Here is a 25,276-nt window from a genome sequence, read left to right as displayed (position 1 = left end):
TCAATTGCGCTCGCTATTTTCTCAGAGGCTTAAAGTCGTTTAATACTCTATGACCCTTTATACTGATTTCGAAACGCCTGTGAGAGCCACCTTAAGCTGATAGTACTATTTACAAAATCAATCTTCTTTCTAGTTGCATTATAGAACCCAGTTTTGCTTGGTAGAGAGAAAGAAAGACATCTTCACAGCATATCATAAACTCATGATTTAGTTCCAGTATATCCGTGACTCATAGTTTGCTCAGTAACTAGGTTAGATACATTTCTCATGTATTTACAAGAATATGAAGAAGAAAAATATTATTGCATCCTTGTTTAGATGTGTTTTCTCTCAAAGCAGTGCTCTCAATGATAATAAACTGAGCTGCGATATTCCAGTGACATCACGATTAGGATTGGGAGGTGCATGAAACAGTGCACATTTTGCAAACCGTATCTTTCCATCAAGTATTTTCTAAATTACTGAAACTATTAACCTACTATATTAAAATTGTACTATCAGCTTAAGGTGGCTCTTACAGGCGTTTCGAAATCACTGTAAAGGGTCATACAGTATCAAACGACTTTAAAGCCTCTGAGCAGAAAATGGCTAGTGCAAAGAGCATGGCTCTTGCTTAAGAGTTAGTAGTCTTTCATAAGGACAACGGGGTCGACATTCCTACTGAACATACACAAACGTTTAAGAGGTGCTACAATTTCAATTAACTATCCTCAGTTGAAGATGTCCTTGACACACTGATACTGATGATTCATAGCAATTCACAATTAAAATTCAATGGCTCATGCTGTTAGTAACATTATTTCGGAAATAAAAAGTCAAACAATTTAAAAGATCCGTATTCCGTAGAGTCTGGCTTCAACCAATTTAATATACATCATTACTTGATGTAAATTTCCCAAAATTAATTATCATATAGTACAGGGATTTTGAGCTAAGTTGCAATCTTCTACACTCTCGAAGAGCTTTACTGGGTGTTCTGAAAAGTTTTCACACTCAAGCATGAAAACGGCCCCGCCATCCTTACCGAATTAAATTCGCCATCCCGGCCATAAAAATGAAAATTCACGGCTTTCAAATAAAGCTATAGCATGTGAAGAACCAGTGAAACTGGCTCCTCGCTATGATTGAGACATAAAGCCTTCTGTCGAAGCATCAAAGACCTCTTTCACAAAATACTTCGTATATCACAGTATAAAATCATCCTGCAGTCCTGTGCACTCAGGGGCCGGTGTAGCAGACTGCTTGACAGAAAAATGGACTCAGCTCTCCAGCAAACAATCGTTTATACCGCACACTCAGGGCCGAAAGCCGAGTATTTTGTGTGGGCTGAAAGTGGATTTATCTGTTAGAAACAATAGTTATATAAATAGCATCTGAAACTATTAACCTTCAGTCTGTGGACTGCAGTGAAATACTACTACAAGTTACAACAGATAGCACTGAGATATATTTTTAAATAAAAAGGTTGATCCTGAACTAAATTTGTGTTGTCCTTTCTATTATTAGTAGTAATTTTAGCTGGTGTAACTGCTTATTGCAGCACATACAGCAACGTTCGAACATGTTTTGTCATGGCTGCCGACTGTTTACGTACCGTATGTATGTACCGTATATGCCTCTCGTGTAATGGGCTGCGGTAATGAACTCGATCCCTCTTGCGTCAAACTGCTGAATTGCTTGTGCTAAGCGAACACAAAAAGGCATTTCTTCAAAATGCCCAAGAAAGCAAACAGAACTGTTCTCGACGGCTATCACAACAGCTCCTGTTGTGCATGATGAAACTGAATTTCAGAATTGATCGCTTCTTCTTCGATCCTCTCTGCATGGTTTCGTTAAGTCGAGTTGGTGCTTGAGTCATCGAACGGAAAGGCAAATGCCAGTGTATTAGAAACGGCGCAGTCTTAGTGGCAATTTACAGAGTTAAAAGTGTCTGCCATTAGTCAGCATTTCCTTCCTGCGAGCACTTTTGTCAATTAAAGAATCTAAATATAAGATGCCAGATATCATGCAACACGGTCAGCAATCACCATTGTTGTTCATAATGTATAACTGACTCGAGTTTAGGGTTTGCCAAAATACGAGCGATACCTCGATCCGATGAACGCAAAATTATGTTCCTTTTTAGATGTGTTTGGTAGTTACGGCCTGGACTGATGCAGCATAAATTGCTCAATCAGAAGCAAGTGGAAAGTTATTTTAAGTTGCCGGAGGGTCACATGAAAATTAATTTACCAAAGTGCAAGAGGACGAAGGAATATTGAGTAACAGAAGGAAGCCGGAACCTGCGCTCAGTCAAAAACATATCACTAAGAAAATCCACGCGATGGGTATACTCTGAAGAAGATTCTATATTCACGGTATGGTCCCTTGGAAAAAATATGGCGAATATGCATGCATTTAATCAGCTGCTGTAGTTTAAACATATATAGCTGCCTTCGATTCCTTGATCACCGTAGAAGGTCAATTGACTGTCGTCAAGCATTTTAAGTCTTCTTATGATCAATTTGGCACTGCCTGTTAGTTTTGTCAGTTTCTTTTCTTTCATTTTCGTAATGTTTTATGTCTTAAGGTTTATGTATTTTATCATGTTCCGTCGGAGGCTGGCACTAGAATTCTGAAACATTAACAATAGCAAATTTTAACGTGGTTGGAACTAAATCGTTCACAATCGTTTTAGAATTCAGTCAGTTATTTTGGATTTGTTATTTCTTGGTTTTGCTTCAGAGAGATATCTGTGTGGTAATATCATCAGTTGTCAGTGCCCAATAGGTTGTGTGCACTAGAAGATTCGTAGAAACTATCTGGCTTTTACTCAGGAGAAAAGAAAACGCCCGTGTCCTTCAAACTGTTTTAGATTGACTTAAAAGTGAAAAAAAAAAAAAAGATTTTGTCACCTGTCAATGGACTGGCTTCCAACGATACCCACTCCACGCTCCCTTATCAAAAAGATAAAAAAAGCACACACCCTTCGAAGTTAACAGTTTCTTGGTAACTCTTATGAATGTAGTGCTCGGCTTCTTTCGTAAAAGTTGGTCCTTAATTTCTTTCGTGCTCGTTATGTGAGAAGGTACTAGGAGCTTAAATCAGCATGAGCCTTTCTTTGTTACTCTTCCGACACTATTTCAAGTATTTCTCATTTTATAATGAGATCCGTCATTCCAGAGAGGATCAATTGATAGTTACAACTTATAAGTAAAATTCTAGATGGCTACAATGTAGTTCACTAACCGTTTAGGGTCCACATCGAAGAGGCGTTGGCACGCGAACGTTGACTCTACTGTGTGTTATTCAACTCGTTAAATATTAAAGCCTTGATTTTCTAGAAAAGCCATTTTATTCTTTGCCGATCTGTTTTCCGATCAGCTTTACCAAGGGCGGTGAAAAAGATTGAGCTCAACTTTTGTCGGTGTCAGTAAAATAAACAAAGATATTGTTTTAATTTTTTTTTTGGAGGTTAATTACTACATTTAGATTGATCTTTTGGTCATAAAGTCATCAGATCAGGGATATTTTTAAAAAAAATCCTACTAGATAGACCTGGATAAGCATATTAGTTCAGTGGTGGTGGTCCAAATGTCCCACTCGAACAAGAAAAACAGCACAACTTGCTGATAGCAGCTTTTAACAAAATCAATTAATTCTTGCATTCTCCTCTCTACTTTATACACTGATTGTAAGACTAGACATCAACAAACACGATAATACCTTATTTATTTTAATTAATTAGATTGATGGTTCCGGTTATTTTTCACAGAGTCAAGTTTACCTGACGTGCAACACATAGCCTTCTACCAATCAGATTCTCTGTAAGCTGTAGCTATCATTGGGAATCTGAAGTCGGAATATATCCCTGCGTGGCATTAAACTGTGAACTTTCTGACCCCCGGCAAACTTTTGCATCGAAGAGGATTGTATTTGGGTGTAAGCACTGCCATAGTCGTTTGTTAGTTAGTTAGTAAGTCAATCAGTAAGTCAGTTAGTCAGTTAGTTAGTTAGTTAGTTACTTACTTACTTACTTAGTAATACTTAGTTATTTAGTTAGTTAGTTAGTTAGTTAGTTAGCTAGTTAGTATAGTTGGTTTGATCGAGCGCCAGATCGGACAACATGAATTCTCCATCTCCAGTCACTTTGGTCTAGCATTACCGTTCTGAGTTCTCCGTTAGTGGCGAACCCGGTGTCTTCAAGCCGAAAGTGTGTGTGTACGTGGTCTTAGCTCTTCCTCTCTTAGTTTGTCCGTGTTATGGCTGCCACAACACAACCTTCGATGCCTCCTCCTCTTTGTCTCTAACAAAATGCCCAGCTACTCTCATTCTTCTTTCCCTGATCTTGCTAGAAACGTTTGGGAGGTTACCGTACAGATCTTCATTTGCAACGTGGTCCCTTCCGGAAACGTTTAGTGCTGTGCGAAGCATTCTAGTAGGTTCGGTAGACTGAAGATCAGTGTAGGAGGGTCTTACTATTTTTCTAACTCGATGAACGAATCAACCACATGAAATGAGCTCACATGGCAAGTGAAAGGTTGTCGGATGTTTGCTTTGTCCAAAAAAGTCATCACAAATTATTCCAAACAGAAACTGAGTTCGTGTTCCATTTCTTGTTGTGTATTATTGTAGTGTAGTCTGGGATGGACTTAGCAATCACCTGGTCAGACAAAGGGCAGAAACTATAAAATCCTGTGGCAAGGGTTATTCTTAGGGCAGGCTATGACAGCAGTGCAAGTGTGCATGTATGAGAAGAAAAATAAACCGGAAAAACTGGACCTTTATAGAGATAATAAAATGTCTATAATTTGTAAATTTATAGACTTTCTATAAAGGTGCGAATCTTCCTTTCTTTCTAACAATGGGAGACTCTTGCAGCACCTCTGAAAGTGCCATTTTATTATAGTTAAGTGTGGAATGGTGCCCGGAGGGGGTTGCCTATACGGGGAGGCTCCGCCCGAAAGGGGTACTTTTTTAGGCTTTAGGTATATGAAAGGGTAGGAATTTCACTGGTGGAAGTATATGAGAGGGTAGGGAAATCTGACATTTTGGTCTATAAAAAGGCCCAAGAGAGCCAAAAGATGTAATCTAATGGCTATGAAAAAGTCGAGAAAACGCTGTGGTTTTTGTAATTTATTCAAATCTAAAGTCAGTGCATTTAGAATTGTTAAAAGGGATGCAAAGTTCTAAACTAGCGCAAGAGGCCTTTTTCTTTGAATTCAAAATTGGTATATAAAATAATGAGAGGTTGGACACCGGGGCGAAGCCTACTCGCATAAAACTTTGTTGAGTATCCCCCCGGAGGGGGAGTGGGGGGTAGATGGAACTATTCTGAGGTCAGAAGCGAAAGAAGTGAGCCATATAAAAAAGCGACGTATTTGGCTCTCAGTAATCACTGATTCAATAGATGCCGATGGTCAACCATCCTGTTCGCTGGAATACTTGTCTAAGTGCTTCAGTCTTCACTTAAGTGTCAGGGAAATCTTAAGTGATCACTTCAAACAAAGGTATAGAGTGGTTGATCCCAGATTTTGCAAGATAACGAGCATTGGTTCAAAGCTTGGTTTAAGTCATGGTCATCTAGGCTTACCTACTGTAGCCTAAAAATCTAACTATGCTGTTCCCTCCTCACAGATAGATTGATGGGCTTTCGTCTGCCGCGCGGTAGCGCGTTACACGGTTTTCTGAAGCGCTTTCGGGCGGTCTGAGTCCAGGCTTATCATATAACCCTAGTCATGCTCTTTGATTCTCTAATAAAATCACTTTGATCTATCTTCATTTATATCCAAGCTTAGTCTAACAAGTTAGCAGAAAGTGGTTTCAAAAATAGACCTTCCAAGACGATTATGGGATTTCCCCATGACTAATCAACATTCCCAGACTTAATGTCGAAAAGTGTAAAACTTCAATACTTACCGAAACTAACTTAAAGTAACTTTTGATACGAAGACATGATTTTGTTAACCTTGTAATAAAAATCATCTTGTTTCAGTAGCAGATCCAGACCTTCAGATAAGGAGGAGAGGGGAGGGGGCTGGTCATACAGACCCTGAAGGGTCCGGTGGGGGCCCGGCCTAAGAAACAAATTTTCTGCCCTTCGGGCCTCAGTTTGGCCCCTCCCCTGGATCCGCCCGAGGGGGGGGGGGGGGGGGACCGCATTCTTCTTGCATAAGGTGGTGTTTGTTTGGTTGTAACTCAGTTTGACGTACACTTCTGGAGTCAGTGGATGCAGCCTTTGGGCCTGTGCACTTCATATAGTTAGTAAAAGGAAAGGTGTACGAAATGAAGCTCTTCCATTAGTTGGCCAGCTTACCTTTGGACATTTTTTGTGAAATGGAATTTGTTGTTGTTGTTTTTTTTGCTCTCATCTAAAAAAAGACTTGTCGGTTATGTATTTCCTATGGTTGTGAACGTTTGCCGTCACGAACATTAAGACGCATCTTCACCAGCGGATGTGACTCATAATTTCAAATCTTGGTTCCCGCAAAGAAAACAAACTCAACCAGATTATTTGAAATCGATCGCCTATCGGAAGCCCTTGAAAAATCCGCCGTCATCGCTCTCGAAGCTCCAATTCATATGCGATCAACCTGGTCTTCCGTCTGGGAACATTATACTATTTCCTGATAAGAAAAAAGGAAATCTGTCTCGTCATCAAGAAAAACTTTCCACGGTCTCTTTCATTATTGAAAGCACAATCGACTAGTTGAGTTTGAAAGTTTATAATTTTTAAACAAGTAGCCGGAAAACAAGTACCAGGCGCCAAACCTCGTTAGCTCCATGTAAGCGGACTCTCTCTTGAATACTTTCAAGATAGTTTTTTGTTCATACTAAATGACTAATAAAGTTGTTCCCAAAACTTGAATTTCTAGGATCCTTGCTATCATTTTTAAGGTTAAAATTTTCTTAATGGGACAGAAATACAAGATTCAAGATTCAAGATGGCCGACTTCTTAAAATTACGACGAAATGTGCGTAGCTGCGTAGAAAGTGAAACCTGGGTGCCAGAGACTTTTCATGCGTGGTTTCAGGTTTCGGTCAATCGGCCTTCGGCCGGCCAAAGATTGCGGCCGACACCGAAGCATCCCGCCACACGCAAGAAAAAAACCCTAGAGTCTTCAGCTCAAGTTATTGCGCGATAGTGCACTGTCTGCAGATGCTAACCTGCATGACCAAGTAACATTAACCACTAACTTTCACACATTTAGGTCCAGTTATTTAAACGAAGTTTAGAGAGTGTTTAACAAAACCGCGTTCTAAGCCATTTTCACGTTGCCGAACGCTTTAATGTAAGCACCATCTATCGTGAACAATTTCATGAAAGCAATTGACAATTGACAATTGAATGACAATTTGACTAACAATTGATGACTGTTTAACTGTGACGATAGACGGATCGAAACGCACCAATTACTGATTACGAGTCTTCATAGCCAATAACATCACGGCTTAACCGACAGATGACCAATAACCAAGAGTATAATACCATCAACTGACGTAATACAACTCACTTTGACTCTGAAGATGACTACCGCACAGGTTGTCGAAACGTCAGTCACTGTCAACAACAACAGTCCTATTCAGGACTACGTTGACCCGGACGATCAAACTCAACCTAAAGTGGAATGGTTGGGAAACCCTTTGTTATAGGATTTTTGTTAGCTTTTTTGGACCTGACCGTGCACAACGTTCAGTAGCATTCCTATCATTTTGAGGTTATAGACGAATAGAAACATTGCATTAATTTATTCAGTCATAATTTGTGAACAGAAAACAAAGGATTGTGAGCGGTCAGGGAGCTTCCAACATAACCTACAGCACCATTGTTTTCAACTTTGATCTTTGCCGGGTTTCCTAATCAGTCTCCTCTACTAACTATGTTTTAACCAAATAAGATAAAACAGAGGGGCACCCAAGTTGATTTTGGGTCAGTGCCAGTTGGCCAATTAAGGGAATCCAAGACATTCCGTGGATTCTGTCTGGATTCCAGATACTGGATTTCAGTCATCTTGTCAGTCTGGATTTTAATCGTTAGTGGGATTCCGGATTTCTTTGAGCTGTATTCCAGATTCCAAAGCCCAGGATTCCGAATTTCAGCAAGCAAAAATTTTTCAGTTTCCGGAATCCGGCTTGGATTCAGGATTCCAATTGTTTGTGGGATTCCGGATTTCTTGAGCTGTATTCCGGATTTCAAAGCCCAGGATTCCGAATTTCCCAGATTCCGAGATGCGGATTCCCTTATATGGGGTAGGCCGGTAAACGCTCTTCCTTTACTAGTGTCCAGGTCAGCGCGGTCCCGAAAGCTGACTTTGTCCAACGTAACGCAAACAGCTTAAGTTAAGTGATTATTTTTTTATAACAACTTGTTTCATTGAATCTGTTTTATTTTTTGTCATATATTACACTAAAATAATATCTTTTTTATTCCTCTGTCTCCGGAGAAAGTCACTCAGGCCCTGTCCACACGTATCCGTATTCGTTTGAAAACGCAACTTTTTTTCTCCATTTTCAAAAAACTTCATGTCCACTCGTAAGATCGTAGCGTTTTCGCCTGTCCATACGTATACGATAAATCGATTTCAGAAAACGATAGCTTACACGACTGTGCATGCTTCACGCATACGTGTTTGCTGTTATGAGCCGCGAAATAACAAATTGGCGCCATCTTTGAATTTCTTTGGTGTGGGCTTATATTGTTGTGACGTTCTTCAAAGTCGCAGAAACAGACTAAGATGTCAAAATCAGGGCAAAACAAAGTCAAACTTAAGGAAAATCCAACCTTCTGCCTCTTGACACCGGTAGCGAAAGTAACCTGATAATGTTCTGCCACATCCTGGAAAAATCAGCTTAAAAATTAACAAAGCCAAATTTCCTTGAAAATACGCAATTAGGTTAGAAATAAGCCCAAGTATAAGAGACAAGAAAGGGAAGCGCCCGTCCGCCATCTTCAGAATAAGTTTTTAATATTGCGCGGAGTGGATTGGAACTGATAGTGTGTCCTCAGCGTTTTCGAAAAGTTCCGTTTTCGTCTGTAAACACATACACGCGAAAACAGCGTTTTCAAAAAGTTCCACTCTGGAGAGCGTTTTCGAAAAGTTCCGTTTTCATTGATCGTTTTCAAGCCGTATCCGTAAAGAAAAAGTTGCGTTTTCATATCAAAACGGATACCTGTGGACAGGGCCTCAGTCAAAGTTCTTAATAAAAAATTAGAGTTTTTTACATAAATTAGTTACAATTCAAGAATTCTTATGCCTTTGTACAGTTTTGGATCATGCTCTATAAACTGAAGCTTAAAGTTAAATAAAATGACTAGCCATCTTCTTTCTAAGGGTCGCAGTTGGTTGTTTTAAACAAAAATGTCCTGCAACTATTTTCAAGAACTGAGAAAATTCTTTTATATTTATCGTTACCTATGTAAGCGCCATAAATAGCCTATAGAATCTATCTGTTTTTTCCCCCTTATTTTAGTTGCAGTTAGCAACTTTTTAGCTTTTTACACTTCTCTACACTCTTCTACCGCTCGATGCAATGTTTGAACGAGGGTGTCGTGGGCTACCAACCTCTTCCCTAGGAATGGGCAGGGTTCTTCCATTTTCTAATAGAAAAGCCAACCGTTTTAATAAATGTTTTTAAGCCGGTATAACCTCCTCAGCATAAAGTGTTGATATCAATGAGGCCCTGTAGATGAAAGGATTCAGGTTAGCAGAGATCTAGAGAAACCTGGTAACAAGATTTGACCTTCACTGCTCGTCAAGTTTTCCAACGTTTTCCAGAAGGTACAGTTTTATCACTTGTTCACTGACTTTCTAGCTCAAATAATCGAAAAGGAAATAGAGATAGCAGTACACCAAGTGACAATACTCATCACAACCAGTCAGGTGGCTTAGTTTCCAAAATTGGTCACTTACATAATCAGTAATATATTACATAATTTTTATTCAAGACTGATATTTACGTCATTCAAACCAGTCCCCCGAATCTACAGATAACAAGCTAAAAACCATCAAATCAAGATATAGACATTAAAATTGTCCAAGTTGGGTGATTAGAGTTTAACAATCTGAAGATTTGTGCGGACAACATGTTCCCGGAACTTTCTCGTCGTGATTATAGTCCTCGTATTCAATGATCTCAGGAGTATACTTTTCACTTGAGGAGTTCGAGTGTTGGTAACAAGGATTGCTGGGAGGTTTTTGCATCACCCCGTTGGCTTGTAAGCCACGCGGGATAGTGTTTTTAGAACTGGTTCTGCTAGCGCTTCTGCTTGGAGCTCGCGGCCTTCCAGAAGATCCTATATGTAAGACCTCACGAAATGACTGCCTGAAAGAACGATTGAGGGCGTTGTAAATGATTGGGTTGTTAGCATGATTAGAGACCACCAGAACAAACGACAACATGTCCAGCCAATGAGGAATCTTGAATCCAAGGCTAGCCATGTCCAGGATGTTGATTACACTAGCGGGGATGTAGCAAATGACGAATACCACAATCACAATGAACAATGTAGTGGCGATTTTGATGTCTTCTACGTGAACAGCGGGCTGACTTCGCCGAAGGTTTCCGATCATCGCTCCGTGCGCTTTGATAATCTTGTAGATCTTCAAATAACAAAAGAGAATAATGCTGAAAGGCAGGACCACGATGAAAGTGGAGAATGTGAGCGTGTAAGATATGCTCCGTCCGAAGAGGAAATGACAGACGCATTTCCCGACTTGGTACTCGTGTTCAGACCAGCCAAATATCGGCGCAATCGATAGCACAAATGGAAGAAACCAGGTGGCTACTAGGATTTTCAGGGTGTTGCTTTTAGTGTAAATAAGATTATACTTTCCCTCTTCCACGATTTTAAAATACCTGTTTACGCTGATAGCGCACAGTGTTAACAGCGACGCGGCACCCAACAGAACGGTCAGGAAACCATTTATTTTACAAAACGCCTCTCCGAACAACCATTCCCCTTGATTGAGGATCGTCGCCAACATAAATATTAGATTAGCAGAGGCGAGAATGTCCGCAACAGCGAGATTTATGAGGAAAAAGTTTGCACTTGTCCGGCGAGATCGACGCTGTTGCTGCCACAGAACGATGATAACAAGGATGTTCCCAATTATTCCAAAAAGAATAATCAGGCCAACAACAGGAGCCAAAAAACCAATTGCAAGGGTCGACCAAGTGAAATCAAGCTGCATTCTATCCACTATAACGTAGCAGATATTTCACGTAGGAGGCTGTAACCTGAAAAAAATAAAGCAAAGATTAATTCAGTTGATTAATTGAAACTTTATTCTACACAAATAAATCTCAAGATATGTTAGATATTTGAAAAAGGTTAAATCTCATAAAATATCATTAATAATAAAACAAAATCCGCGTCTGGATGACTTAAGCTGCTCGTGCGATTTTGTTATAGAAATATTGATCTTGTTGACCGTGCATTCAAAACCCCTGAAAAGAGGCATCCTAAAATTTATGAAAAGCTTTATCTCTCTCTTCCGAACCCTAAACCCATTTTTTAATTGTATATTAGATTGCTGGCTACCGTTTAGTTCTTTGGGAAGGATAATAAGTATATTTTGCTGTGAAGGAGGTCTGGATAGCGTTTAAGTCTGCAGATAACAGCCACAGACCTTAGGCTAAGAAATCACTACTTCACTGTGGATTATTTACTTTTTTCCTTTCTATTGTGCGGTTGTACAGGCCGGTTTGATTCTGACCATTTTGTACTTAATTATTGTTGGGTTTGTGTTTAACATTATAGTGTGCCCATCCAAGAATAAGCGCTTTTCAGCGGTTCCCCCTTGATATGATACTGTTTTTTTTTCCACTACTGTAGTTCACAATAGGTGTTTTTGCAAAGTTTGATTGTAGTGCTTTTGAGTGACAGGCTCATGGCTTAAGGATGAAAATATTTTTCAGGTAGTGAACTAATTCGGTCGATAATCCGAGATTGGAGATTCCTCAAAAGCAATCCCTCACAGTAAAAAGTTAAACGAGAGACCATGACAGCTCGAGGCCTTGCCACTCCTCATTAACGTTTAGTTCATCCTGATAAATACCGTACTAAAACTGCTTCATTATCGAAAAAGATTTCAGAAAAATTGACTTACTGAATTTTCAAAGATTTCACAGGTCAAGCTGGAGAGTGTGGAAGAAGAGCTGACAAAATCCACGTTCAATAGGTCTTAGCTACTAATTCCTTCTAGTGCAAGATGATATTACATCTAAGAAACTCACCGATGTAGCCACTATATATATATCAGCCGTGCAGGAATTTGCCTGGGCATGGCTTTAGATTTCAAGAGCCGTTTGTTCACTCCGCATTGCCGACTGACAAATATGGAGTGCTGCTATGCTGTAGACAGGCTAAAAACTTGCCTACACATGCATTTTTACGTCTAATTAACTGCTTGAACTTTGGTCAAAACAAGAGCTAAGTTCTTTAAGTATGTGATAAAGATGATGATAACCGGTGAGTTTCAATTATAACTGGCTGTCGACTTATGACAAAAATTTACTATTCTATTAAAAGTAAGAGTGTCGAGTCAACGGAAACGCCTTAGAACTTCAAACGGACACCAAGGCCGCGGAAATAGATAAATCTACCGCCAAAAGGACGATAAGCTACTTAAAATTTATTAGCGTCTTTATTGACAAGAAAATCTTCGGGAAATATCTGGAATCTTATTATGAATAGATGATGATCAGTTTGACAGTGGTTTGAATTAAACTAGCTAAAATCACATACTCAGTGAACAATTACTTTTACATCACTTTGAATTCCGCCATCTTTTGATAATGCCGTGAGGTTTTGCAACTTAGTCGAAAAATCGTGAACAAAAGCCTTTACATCAACTTCAATTCAATCATTTGATGATGCCCTGAGGTTTAATTTAAGAGTTATTCCGCAGTGAGATTAAGTTAAAAACTTAAGATTTAAATGCATGAAAATCACAACACAATCCTTCTATAGGCAGGCAATACAGTCAAAGATAGTAAAAAACGGCTGTCAATTTCCTGATGACGTCATTTGGCTTAGATTACCATCCCATAATTCATTTCGTTGCTCTTTAGCTAAAAAAAAAAACAGTACACGCGTACGTAAAAAGATTCTGGCATTTTTTGAAAGTCTTTTATTGAACATTGAAAAGCAAAATATTTTTTAGTCCAGGATAAAATATTGTAGTTCGTCTCTGGGAGGTAAACTAAGATTAATTTCTGCAGCGATAAATATCAAGGCGTACGCGAGATTAGTTTTAAAAAGCCTCTTTGCAGACGATTCACCTTTGGATAAAAAAAGTTTCTTATCGTTCTTTGCTGATAAGAGAAAAGGGGACAATCACGACAATGGTAAAGTCCTTCGGATGTTTTCGTGCTTGTCCCTCCTTTTTCAAATCAAATAAAAAACTGCAGGCAGATAACAGGCAGTTAGAAGACTTAGAAGATTTGGAAGTTCTATTGGAGTCTCTAATTATTATCAAAATAATTCATAGTGAAACAGTAAATCTTGATGGCGCTTTACCGCGCCTTCAAAACAAATCACCTTTATTCTTTTTTGTGTATTAATAGCTCTTCACGCCCAATTACTCCATGACTTTTTCCCAGTTTAACGCGCTGTTAACGCTGGGGCGGAATATTTGAAGATTAAGTTCTAAACGTCATCGAGTATTTAATGAAGGTCAAAGAGCGACTTAACAGAGTATCTGGACATTGCTTTTCACGAGCTACTTTAAATGGTTTCAGTAGCAAGCGAGAACTGTTAAGTAGCATATCTGTTCGGAAGGCTCAAGACGCCTTAAAACTGATAATTCATCCATTTGGCTAGTCTTAATTTTCGATGTAAGGGTGACCGCAAGCAACATTCGTATGTACTGGGTAACTTGCTGATAACTGAAAGTCTGCGTCCTTGCTTTCCCCTTTAAATGCTTGTGTAATATCCACTATTAATAGTTGACACTACAGCTGCCCCCGCTCTGTACATTGTCGGTCAACAGTATTCTTGATCGTTTCGTTGTTTAGCTCCTTGAAATGTACCGATTCATAATGAAGATTTTCACACATATTCCATGGATTCCATACAATAGGAGAGTTAAAAATAGGAAACTCAAGGTTCCATGCACTGATTAATTCAGTTCGATTTGCACAGCTTTAATCAAAACAGTTTCAGTCAGTTCGAGAGTAGTTTATTCTAAACCATAACAAAAGATGTAATTAGAAGTTGCAGGAATTTTTCGCTTTTTTTTTTTTTGTCTTTCACTTTTTATATACATTTCATTTTATTTGCCGGAAAGTAAGCCTTCGAGATTCGAAGGTTTGATCAATTCACGCTGGCGTGTTCTGGTTATTATTATTATTATTTTTTTAACTTTATAGAAGGACACCTGTGAGCAAGGATTAAGTCAGCATTGTCGGCGAATTTTTGTAATCGTTCATCATTCTGCTAGTGGTAAGCTAACCGTCGATTTACTCGTCTTGCTTGTTTGTGGACTGAGTTTTATTCCTCCAAAGGGAGAGAAGTGTCTGGCAAATTGTTTCCAATCAAAGATTATTTGTTAACTCGAGTCCGGCAAACTCTTTAAGTGTTTATATGTACACAGTTATACGCACCTAATACTGAAATATACCTTCATCCGCGCTCAACGAGTGCCACGTTTTTTTGGTCCATAACTTTCAAAACAGTTGCTCCATAGAATGTCACCCAGATAACGCGTAACGCAAAAGCAGTACATGACTGTACAATAAATGTCACAAAATCTACCTAAGCCGTCATAGGCTCCTGGTTTTACGTCATCCTAACCATCTCTTACTTGCGGGCGCAAACAATAGAAACGTCATCATGCATTACCTAACGATTCCATGCGGCCCCTGTTCAAGCAAATCGAGATTTTTTCTGACATACTGACTGTATATTTTCTCTGTAAGTACTTTTCTCACTACACGGCGAGCTACTAGAGCGGCCTCTTCGGAATTTCACTCAGGCGGGGGCAATAACCTGCGCTTAGTTACCAGGGGCACCCAACGAGAATATAGTTCAAAACCACTTAAACATAGCATTGTTAAACGTATTTTAGTATTTAAACAGTAGATATAGGCATATTTTTATCCCCTAAAAATTTCTCATCTGTTCGGATTTTGTAGCCGAAAGTCTAGTGATCCGAAAATTATAGGGATCAAAACTTACCTTTTCGAAAATATCAGCCAGAAAAAAGGCTCCCGAAATTCTAGGTGACCTTTTTAGGGTAAAAATCCGTTAAAAATAGGCAATTATACCATTTTTAGATGTTCGAAAATCCTAGGAGAGGCAGGCAAGCCAGAAATTTTACAACAAATGTTTCGAAAATTCTAGATCTAAAATAGTCTTCCGAACAGATATTCTTCCGAAAATTGTCGTTGGGTGCCCCTGAGTTACTTCCAGTAGTGACCAGAGTAGTGACCAAGGCCCAAATTTTGGCACGTTCACAATCTTCAGTTTTTCAAAAACAGAAAAAAATTAAAAACTATTGGATGGTCACAGCAATAACTCCGGGTGGTCGTTGGAATTTTCGGAAAATGAGAAAAAGTGGTTAATAAGTTCTATTGACAAATTCTTCTCCTTAAACTTTTAAGCAAAGCCCTTGGGAGTCCAGAAGTCTGTCCGCAAAACAATCCGGCAGTTATGCATACTGGATCAGTTCAAGAAGATTGTGTCAGAAAACTTGGCTGGTAATAATTATTAAAATTATTCCGCTGATTCAAAGTTAGTTGCCAACCATCCAAGTCTTTGTAAGTGACAAAGACGCACTGGAAAGGTCAAGGTTATTTTTTCTTATTTTTGCGGACATCGGAAAGAGCAGAAATTTTGAATAACAAAACAACGCATAAAATCCTCTTTTCCTTCCTGTCTTAGCATATTTGTGCTTAGCCATCACATCCAATTTTCTCAGTAATTTCGGGAAAGGCAAAGTTTTAAGTTTACGTTTCCACTGAGCAATCTGTGGTAAATGCATGTTCTTAGAATCACATACTTAACAGTGCAATGAAAAGACGTATCATAACGCTTTGAGTTGAAAATTCGACAGAAGAAACTGAGACAATGCAGGATATGTAGTGATAGAAAACTTATTTGAATCTTGTTAATCACATATCACATGTGATGAAGCTACAGCTGTATGAAAAGTGGTTTACCACTTGCTTAATTAAATAACATCAGCGAGTAGGACTAGCAGTCTTACCTATGTAGTTATGAACAAAGAAACGTCCCTCTCCGTGGTCTATGATGAACCAAACAAAAGTAGGCCTTGATAAGCTTGCAGTGGACTCTGCAAATGCCAAAGTGAAGAGGTGAGATACGTACGTTCTCGGTATATACTGCTGTTTATTGACCTCCCGTCAGGTTAATAATGGAAACTCTGGCACATTCCTCCGGAGGGCTTAACGCAAGATAATCCCTTCTTATTGTATTAATTCGGAATAAACCAAAACGCATAAAAACAAAAAGAGGATGCATTTTTCCTGCGGTTAGTTTCTCAAACGTAACAATGAGTTGAGTGTGAGTAACTGTTTTTTAGAGGCCTTCACGTTGCTATTCATTTGAGTTACATTGAACAAAAAAAGGACTGTTTTCTTAATATGTGGGGTCAAGTTAAGTGCTCTTTACAGTATTGTCTGTTTCAGTCTTTTAACGCAAGTTGGAATTAAGGGAACCTCTTTTCCACTCCGTCAGTGATATGAATGTAGCAAGACACCCAGTTCATTATAACGCAACTAACATCACTTCTGACGAATTTTTTGATAAACTTTTTAGAAGCATCTCGACTTTTCGACAGTCTCTCAGTGGATAAACACCAAAAGAACAATTAGGCTTAGAAGACTTATGGTTTTGTTTTCTGAGCCAAAAAAATATGAAAAATGGTTGAATGGTAACAGATACTAATAAAAATTACTTAAAAATCAGGCTTGCCCAAGAGGGGTAAGATATTTATATATTTAAGCTTCTTAAGAAAAATGTAAGTCCACTTAAAATTACCTGCTTATCTGTACACATAGATTTTAAACACTGATCCCGCCCCTTTATTTTTCCGTTATCCATACCCCATACTGAAAAAGGTATGAAAGACATTCTACTACTAACTTCAATTAATATTAGATGAAGGGTGATGAATCATTGTTCAATTCTCAGGCTGATAATATGATTAAGTTTTTTATCTGAGTCAGCAGCATAAACGGGCGTCGTGACAGAATGTACACACGTGTATGAGTGGAACAAATATTTTTACATATACAGGTTCTACAGGCGAGAAGAAAAATGGGGGATGCGTGCATGATAGACTGCAAAACAGTCGGGTTTTTTTCTCAAAATCAGTAAAGAAATCGGTGAAGCTTAGGGTAAGATTCTTAAGCGCGAAGCGCGCAAGCCTCACACGTCCGTAAGGCGTGTGAGGCGAGAGTCTCTCCCCAGTCTCGCTCTCTGTTTTCAGCCTCGTTCCAGACCTTTCGTTGGCTGCTCGCGGATCGCGCGTACTTGAATACGCAGAAATACGTACTGTCTTGCAGTCTACGTGCATGAGCTAAACTGCTATTTCCTCACGTCCTCGTTTAACGATCGCATTTGTCAACTGTGTCCTTGAATGTCTGCTTCGCTTTTTGTTTGTTCCGTACCTCGACATCAACCTAAAATCACGAAAGCTTGAACTAACCAGCCGCCAAAGTTTATCAACATTAACATCAAACGTGGGAAATTAAACTGACGCCGGTTTATGCCATATTTAAAATTTTCTTTGATAGCCACTACTAGCTTGCCTCGGGAACAGTGTATTCTACACAGTCTGCACATTGAAGCACGCAGGATTACTAGACCACATAGTACTTTTACGAGTCTGTTGTCTTCGTCAATGAATTAAGATTAAAGTTGAACATCTTTATACGAAAATCTATGAATGGATATCTAAAATAAAGTTTCACTTTAATTATTTAATTACTTGGATATTGCTTTAAAAACTTTGCTGCTTTGTAACTGTGTTGATTAATTAGTAATTTGCAGCTTTTATGTTCAGTCACGATTTTCTTAATTTTATATGAAAAGAGATGATGTAATGTTTTTATTAATTAGTTGGTTAATTGATTCTTACCGCTATCATTTTCTGCTGTCATTGTTCAAAATAGGTAATGTCATGTAAAGTGAAGCAAAGCAAAACAAAAAACTTTTAGGAATAGAATGTTCTTGTTGCATGCAGTTTTTAACATTTGATTCACATATTCTGTGGACGAAAGCCTATGTTGTCACCATTAGAATAAAACCTCTTGAATTTGTTTTTCATAAATGAAAGGCAGTGTCTTGATCTGAGTTAATCTTTTGTTCAGACTACGAAATGAAAAAGGTTATTGTAATTTAGTTATCTTTCATCGCTGTCTGTTACATAAATTATATTTGAAAGTAGCTTTTACAAGAAGAATCCGTTATCAGCTTTTAAAACGAGTTCGCCTTCTGATGGCTTTTCCTTTTTCATTGTTGTTTCACAACTGTAAATTATAACACCTGATACATAATTGGTTTAAATCCATGTTTTCTAGGTGTGGCTGATAACGTAAAAAGCCCGTTCTAGTGCTCTAATTGGACTACTACTTTTAAAACTAAAAATCCTGTTAAAATCTTACATTTTATATATAATTTTTTTCTCATTAGACATGAAATGTCAGACATCCGGAACGTGAGCATACTAGCCATTAAGTTTAGAAGCACATTTTTTTGTTCAACTTTTAAGATAAGGAGGCCAAGTGCATCGTAGATAAATTTTTACGATGTGTTGCAATTATCGAGAACTTTAAAAAAGTCACTTCTAATCTACGACAAAAGGTCAAATAATTCTCAGTGATTATTTTGTACACTTACCAAGTTGACTGAGCAGTTTTCAGTGAGGAGTAAGTCACGTTGGAGATAATCAAATCAATTCTTATAAGCAGAATATTTTATAGTCAAATAAGAGGAAGACACTGCGCGCTACTGCGAACAACAATTCCTACAGAGCCAAATTGCAGTGAAAAAAATATGTGTTTTAGTACGTGGTAGGAGGTTTCGATCAAATATTTACATCATTTTATGTGGGGTGGCCAAGGTGAAATGCCAAAGTTTGGCTTTTTTAATCTGGCTAGCTTTCAACATGGAAGCTTTTGCCAAAAAAAAAACGCTTATTAAACACGTTGGCTAATTTACATTATTACACCAGCTAATAGAAGCAATTATTGTGTATCTTTCGCCGACTATGGAGGAAAAAAATAGCAGCGAGTCTTTCTTTTTCACTTTATATCTACGTTTTAAGGCGTGGCTGACTGCCGACAAAAAGCCGGAGCGGAAGCATAATTTATTTCGACAACAATTACACCAGACATTTCTTTAGCTCGGTCAAACTCTATCAATATATCAAAAATTAACCTTACCTATCCTCCGAGTGTGCAAGTTTTGGACTTTGCCAATGGCAGCGACGCGAATATGTACGTTGCGAACTCGAACGTAGTGAATTTAACAATGCCAGAGCAGGTGTTTCGAAAAAGCTTGATACCTTGACTATTTTTACAGTGGTAAAGACACAAATAGTCAGCAGTTCATTTTGTCGTCGTTTGCTTTTTAGCGCCTTTCGCAAAACGTCGGCTTGAAATAAAAGTTCAGAATTGCGAGCACCACAGACGATAACAGGTAATGTTGTTTGTAACCGGTACATGTATAACAATTATATTTAAAAGCATGCTGTCAGGCTGAATCTTTCGTAGCAACAGTCTGTCGGTGGCATTTAACATTCAGCCTAGCTAGACACAGTGTAAGCGGATCTAGAATATTTGACAGGGGGAGGGGTCGGAAGGTTCAATATTGACATTATCATCCAGACAGTGAAAACCTTTTTACAGATAATCATTCCAAATGTCTCCGCCCGTTATCCGTAAATTAGATATTCACAAAATTAGGATAACATTTCCGATCATAATCATTTTCTAGACTCCAGAGTTTGTTTGAAATTGATACAAGAAGACCATATCCTTAGGTCAGGAAATTGCTTCATTTATAGTTCTGTGTCAAGAATCCATTAGCTAAACATTTTAGCATTAAAAACGGCTACTGTAACGGGCCATCTGCCTATCTGTTCACGACTGTCTACTGTACACATTAAAAAAGGGCATAAACTATTTGATTATCGCTGCCGTCACAAAAGTATGTCGACTTATCATGTAATGTACTCCGATCATTTACAGTCTAAGACAAAATCCACCCAAAATGGCCACTTTTTTGAAGTTGTCTCACATTGCCTACTTTTGGCAAAGAAAACATTTGTCGCTTAAATCCTCGTAAGACGTGACTCATAGATCCTCAAACAATGCGATTTTGGAAGATCTTTCGTTCAACGAGCTCGGGGCAAATAAAGTTTTTCAGAAAAGTCTTGCATTTTTATTTTTCGTGAATAGCTAGCTGGTGGTTAACATTACAAAAGCAAAAACAGATACTTTGCGCGTACGTGCCGAGCTAGTTTCGCTTTAAGTTGAAAGCAGTTGAAAGCGTGAACTTAAAACAACAAAAGGAATGTCGAGACGATGTTGAGACAAGCTTTTAAAGCAAGTAGCATCAACTCCAACAATATTGTTAGCAGTTTTATCGGTTGTTCCCAACATCTGTTCCCCCTGTCAGCATTTTATGTTAAGGCAATGACGAGCTTGCTAACCCAACTCTTCATTTCCCCAGAATTTGCTGAGCAAGGATCAAACAGCCCATATCGCCATATTCTCAAGTGAGGGTGCCCCTTTGGCATACAGAGCTAGTCTATATCACTTGCTTCATATACGACAAAAAGGCTAATTAGTCATATTAGTCTGACCGCTGACAATGGCATTCTTTTGCTTTGGATTATTTATTGTTATTTATACCCAGTAATTCTCTTGCGATTATCTATGACATGATCTATTGTGCTGCAAACAAGTTAAACTTCATTTTTGTGGGAAATAGCAGCTGAAAATCGTTATCACAAGAATGAACCCATTTTCGGCTCTGTTCAGGTTGCAAATAAAGTAAGTTATGCAACAACTTCAAATATATGAGAAAAAGAGATGTTGATGTCAAAACCGAAAGCAAAAATGCTAATAGGATGATTGGCGAATTCTCCAATTCAGTGAAGTGCTCTGGCGCGCGCCTTCTTAATAAAAATCTGGATTTACTCTTAAGTATACGACGATTTTATTCATCTTTAGCATTTTTCCTCCATTAATGAACTTGCAGAAAATATCTTTTGGTTCAGATATAGACCATTAAGCTCCCGTTCAAAAATTGACTAGAGTCAGAAATTTGACAGACTCGCCATGAACTTCTAGTGGCTGTTTGGTGCTTTTTGGTTATCAGTTGTTTTGCTCTATTTATTTCATTCCAGCAGAAGTTTTTCTGTTTTCAAAAACCAATACTTTCATAACTAAATCAATCCGCATGCTTCAATACACATGTACGATCGATTCGGTATGCAGAGCCGATGTTCTTGACTGCAGTGACTGAAGGTTGCATATATAACGCTGAAGAAAAGGGTTGGACAGTAAAATAAATTAAAAAGCAAAAAGATGGCGGCGATTTCTGCTAAGGAATATAAAAAACCGAGATATTTTTGGAAGTTAAGAGGCTTTATATGCCTCTTTCAATTCCGGATAGACGATTGAGGGTCCTCAATTTCTATACCGTATAAAATGCATTACATTTACCTCTTATGAAAATGACGACCACAAGCTTTGATTTCGATTGCATTTGGGTAGTTACGCAGGCTCTGCCACAGTTTTTACAATTCAGCATATTTCGCCATTCATTGCCGTATCTTCATGCCCCCTCCAAAGCTAAACTAACACGCTCGCAATACTAAGGGATTATCAGCCAAACTAAAGGATAACAACCTTGATAAAAATATCTACGACATGAAACCACAAACACGTTTTGCGAGTGTTTGTGTCAACAAGCCATCAAGAGGACCATTGGGTTTGTTTTTTCGTCGTAACCTTCCCATGTTTTGCACTGCAAGCCAAAAAAACGCTAGCCACTGAACAGTATTTTATAGGTAGAACTTACTTCTCTTTCCGTTAAATGTTGTTACACTGTAATGTAGCTAACTGCGAGTCCTCAGTTACTCGAATGGTCGATCAATAGAACTTGAAAGCAAACAGATCCATCAAGAACGTAACACAGAGCCTAGGGCAACACTCGCGCCAAAATGGATTCCTGGTATGAATTGTTTTTTCCGTGCATCCTAGAGGTTTTAAACGAACAACAAAATATTATTTCCGGCACTTAGAATGAGGTGAGGGATTAATGAAACAAAGAAAAATGCGGTTTGTCACGAATAAATAATTAAGGTTATTTACGGGGCATTTTTTAGAGAAAAGGCAATTTGAGACTTGAAAACATTCAAGAAACTGAAACCTCATTACTAAAAAAAGATGATGATACTTGGTGAACTCTTCTGAACAGCGTTTGAGACAAATCTTTGCAGTTTGTTTAGAAAGTGCCAATATTTTCAACAATTGATGATATTAACGTATTTATTACTAGTTGTTTTATAGGGTTTTGCATTTGAATCCATCATCAATTTTTCGCGCAAGGTTTAGACAACAATATGAATAATTAACGGTGCTCGTCCGCAAAGTTGAAAGCAAGTCTAATCTTCTAATTAGTAATCGGACTTAAAACCCTTTAACGTCACACAATGTATATGTAGAGGGAACGTTTTTTGCGCAAATAAAAATGTGCATTAATGGTAGCAGCTCAGTCACGCCGTATTGGCGCCACCAGAAGAACCTACTTGTGTGTGCATTTCAATAGATCCGGGGGGTGGGGAGGGGCAAAGTCACCTACAGTTACGAAGAGAGAATCTCTTGCAGTTACATAATTAGTCCTAGTCGGGGTTACTCTCTAACAGGAAATATTTTTTGACAAACGAGCATGCGAATGGAATTGTTCAAGAAGTGACATAACAGAATGCTAATACAAGCATAGGAAAGAATGTCAATGTGATAGAGTCCTCGACTTCTCCTGAAGACGATATTTATGTAAGATCCTTGAGTTTTGCCTTTCCCAGGCTATATTGGATATTTTAAACACATTTTTCCTTATCGTGAAATTAGCCTCTTTCTTATTTTTTCGTTTTGTTTTAATTTTTGTTGGAACAATTTGTCAGCATACTCAGGGATTGAATATTTGGTTCAGTGTTGCATTGTAAGGTTGAAAACAGTTTGCTAATTGGAATTAATGACGTTAAAAGAAGAAATAAAAAAAAAGAAAAAGAAAAGAAAAGTATTTCAAGAGGTCTGAGATGAAAAAAGGAGATTTCATGTTACATTGGAGTTAACATTATTTTTGGTATAATCAAACTAGAAGGCCTTTGGACATGGAGGGGGGGGGGGGGGGGAGGGCGGAGTTTCTGCTACGAGAAATTATAGCACTAGTTATTAGTTGTGGAACCAACACAAACATTGGACAAAAAAAATGGACAAAAAATATTGCTTTTTACCTGTTTACTATCACAGTATGAAGGTGATTTTACATGAGGACACAGGCAACTAAGTAAGGGGAAAAAGTGAAAAAACAAAGAAACCTTTCGTTTATACTGCGGGTGGCGACCTTTGAGCTGTTTATAATTGACATTTACCTGGAGTAACAGATGATAAAAGCTTCAAAATATAACGAAAGAAACAAACATGTTGTGTGTCGCCAGGATACTTCTTCCGGTGAACAGGAGTACAGTACGACACAGTTCAATGATACAGCAATATCATTAACTGTCGCTTCTGCGTGACAAACTCGATGGACTGACCTGCAGTGCCGGGTCAGTGCATGCATGACCAGAATGGAATATACTTACGATTTGGAGGGAAATCTTTGAAAGGCGGTCACTCCAACATATTTGAAAACTACTGCAGTTTAAATCGATTAAAAGACATGCTGCGGAACACAGATTTGCATATATCTTAACCCGGGGGGGGGGGGGGCACTTGGGTATTTTTTGGGTGGGTATGTGCCGCCCGGGACTCCAAATTGGCACCCCGTTCTAAAACAATTTCCCCTAACATTGATACCCCGTTCTAGAAATGGGCCAATTTTTTATACCCCGTTCTAGAATTCCCCCTAAAACTGATACCCTGTTCTAGAAATGTGCCAATTTTTTCATACTCCATTCTAGAAAGTTTGTAAATTGAAATAGCCCTGTTAAAAAAAAAAAAAGATATTTCTTTATATGTTCGACTTATACATCAAATAAATGCTTCTTCATAATCAGCAACAATTTTAAGCAGAAGATAAAGCCGTGATCCACAATTTTTTATACCCCGTTCTAGAAAACGCCTCTGAAATGGATACCCCGTTCTAAATCAGGAGCTTCAAAATCACGACCCCGTTGGGCGGCATATACTCGTATAGGTAATGTACGGGAGTCCCCCCCGGATCTTACCCCAGTTGCATAAAGGTGTCACTCTTCCAGCTCTCAAATGTAGTCTCGATCAATATACGTCTCACCACACTCAAGTTTTAAAAAGTTTCCTGCTTAGTAATCGATGAAATTAAAAAATGATCACATTTATCAGCTATTGCGTTGAAGAGGCTTCGTTGCATTATAGCGCGCGACAATCTGACTATATTTCGGATAACCGTGATAAAATTCTCTCACTTCCACGTCAGTGATATCAGTCAGCACCCAACGAGACTATAGTTTAAAACCACATATAGCATTGTAGAACGTATTTTAGTATTTAAACGGTAGATATAGGCATATTTGTATCCCTAAAAATTTTTCATCTGTTCGGATTTCCTAGCTTAAAGTCTAGTGATCCGAAAATTATAAGGATCAAAACTTACCTTTTCGAAAATTTCAGCCAGGAAAAGGGCTCCTGAAAAGTCTAGGTGACCTTTTTAGGGTAAAAATTCGTTAAAAATGGGCAATTATACTATTTTTTAGATGTTCGAAAATCCTAGGAGAGGCAGGCAAGCAAGAAATTTTACAACGAATGTTCCGAAAATTCTAGATGTCAAATTGTCTTCTGAACAGATATTTTCCAAAAATTGACGTTGGGTGCCCCTGTGCCACGTCAGTGATATAAAAACTCGCTAACTGGGGGTCTTCTCCACAGAAAGCTGAGGCTCACGGACAAAGATACCCGGCCTCATGCTGGCAAAAAAGAAACAATGACGGGGCCTCATCCTTAGACTGAATTTACCCGAGTCTGCTGGAGAAACCGTGAGGGAAAAAAAGTTGAAAATTTAAAGTTGAAGTCTAACACTGAGCGAGCCAGTTAAATTTTACAACGACGCTCCGTT

The 25,276-nt window shown here is 38.5% G+C and overlaps 1 protein-coding gene across 2 annotated transcripts; it reads right to left on the bottom strand.

Moving 5' to 3' along the window:
* Window positions 1–8,345: 8,345 nt before the first annotated feature.
* On the bottom strand, window positions 8,346–22,205 carry LOC140921278 (melatonin receptor type 1A-like). Of its 2 annotated transcripts, none has more exons than XM_073371265.1 (2): window positions 22,040–22,205; window positions 8,346–11,217 (listed from the first exon to the last, which is right to left on the bottom strand). In XM_073371265.1, exon 2 carries the CDS (start codon window positions 11,169–11,171, stop codon window positions 10,035–10,037), a length of 1,137 nt encoding a protein of 378 aa, XP_073227366.1. In that variant the 5' UTR covers window positions 11,172–11,217; window positions 22,040–22,205; the 3' UTR covers window positions 8,346–10,034. The 2 variants fall into 2 exon arrangements, with proteins under 2 accessions (XP_073227366.1, XP_073227367.1); XM_073371266.1 differs by lacking the exon at window positions 22,040–22,205 and adding an exon at window positions 16,191–16,281.
* Between the last annotated feature and the right edge of the window lie 3,071 nt (window positions 22,206–25,276).

Source organism: Porites lutea, chromosome 12, assembly GCF_958299795.1.
Source record: "Porites lutea chromosome 12, jaPorLute2.1, whole genome shotgun sequence".
Classification (NCBI taxonomy): domain Eukaryota; kingdom Metazoa; phylum Cnidaria; class Anthozoa; order Scleractinia; family Poritidae; genus Porites; species Porites lutea.
This window is presented reverse-complemented; position numbering and strand designations above follow the sequence as displayed.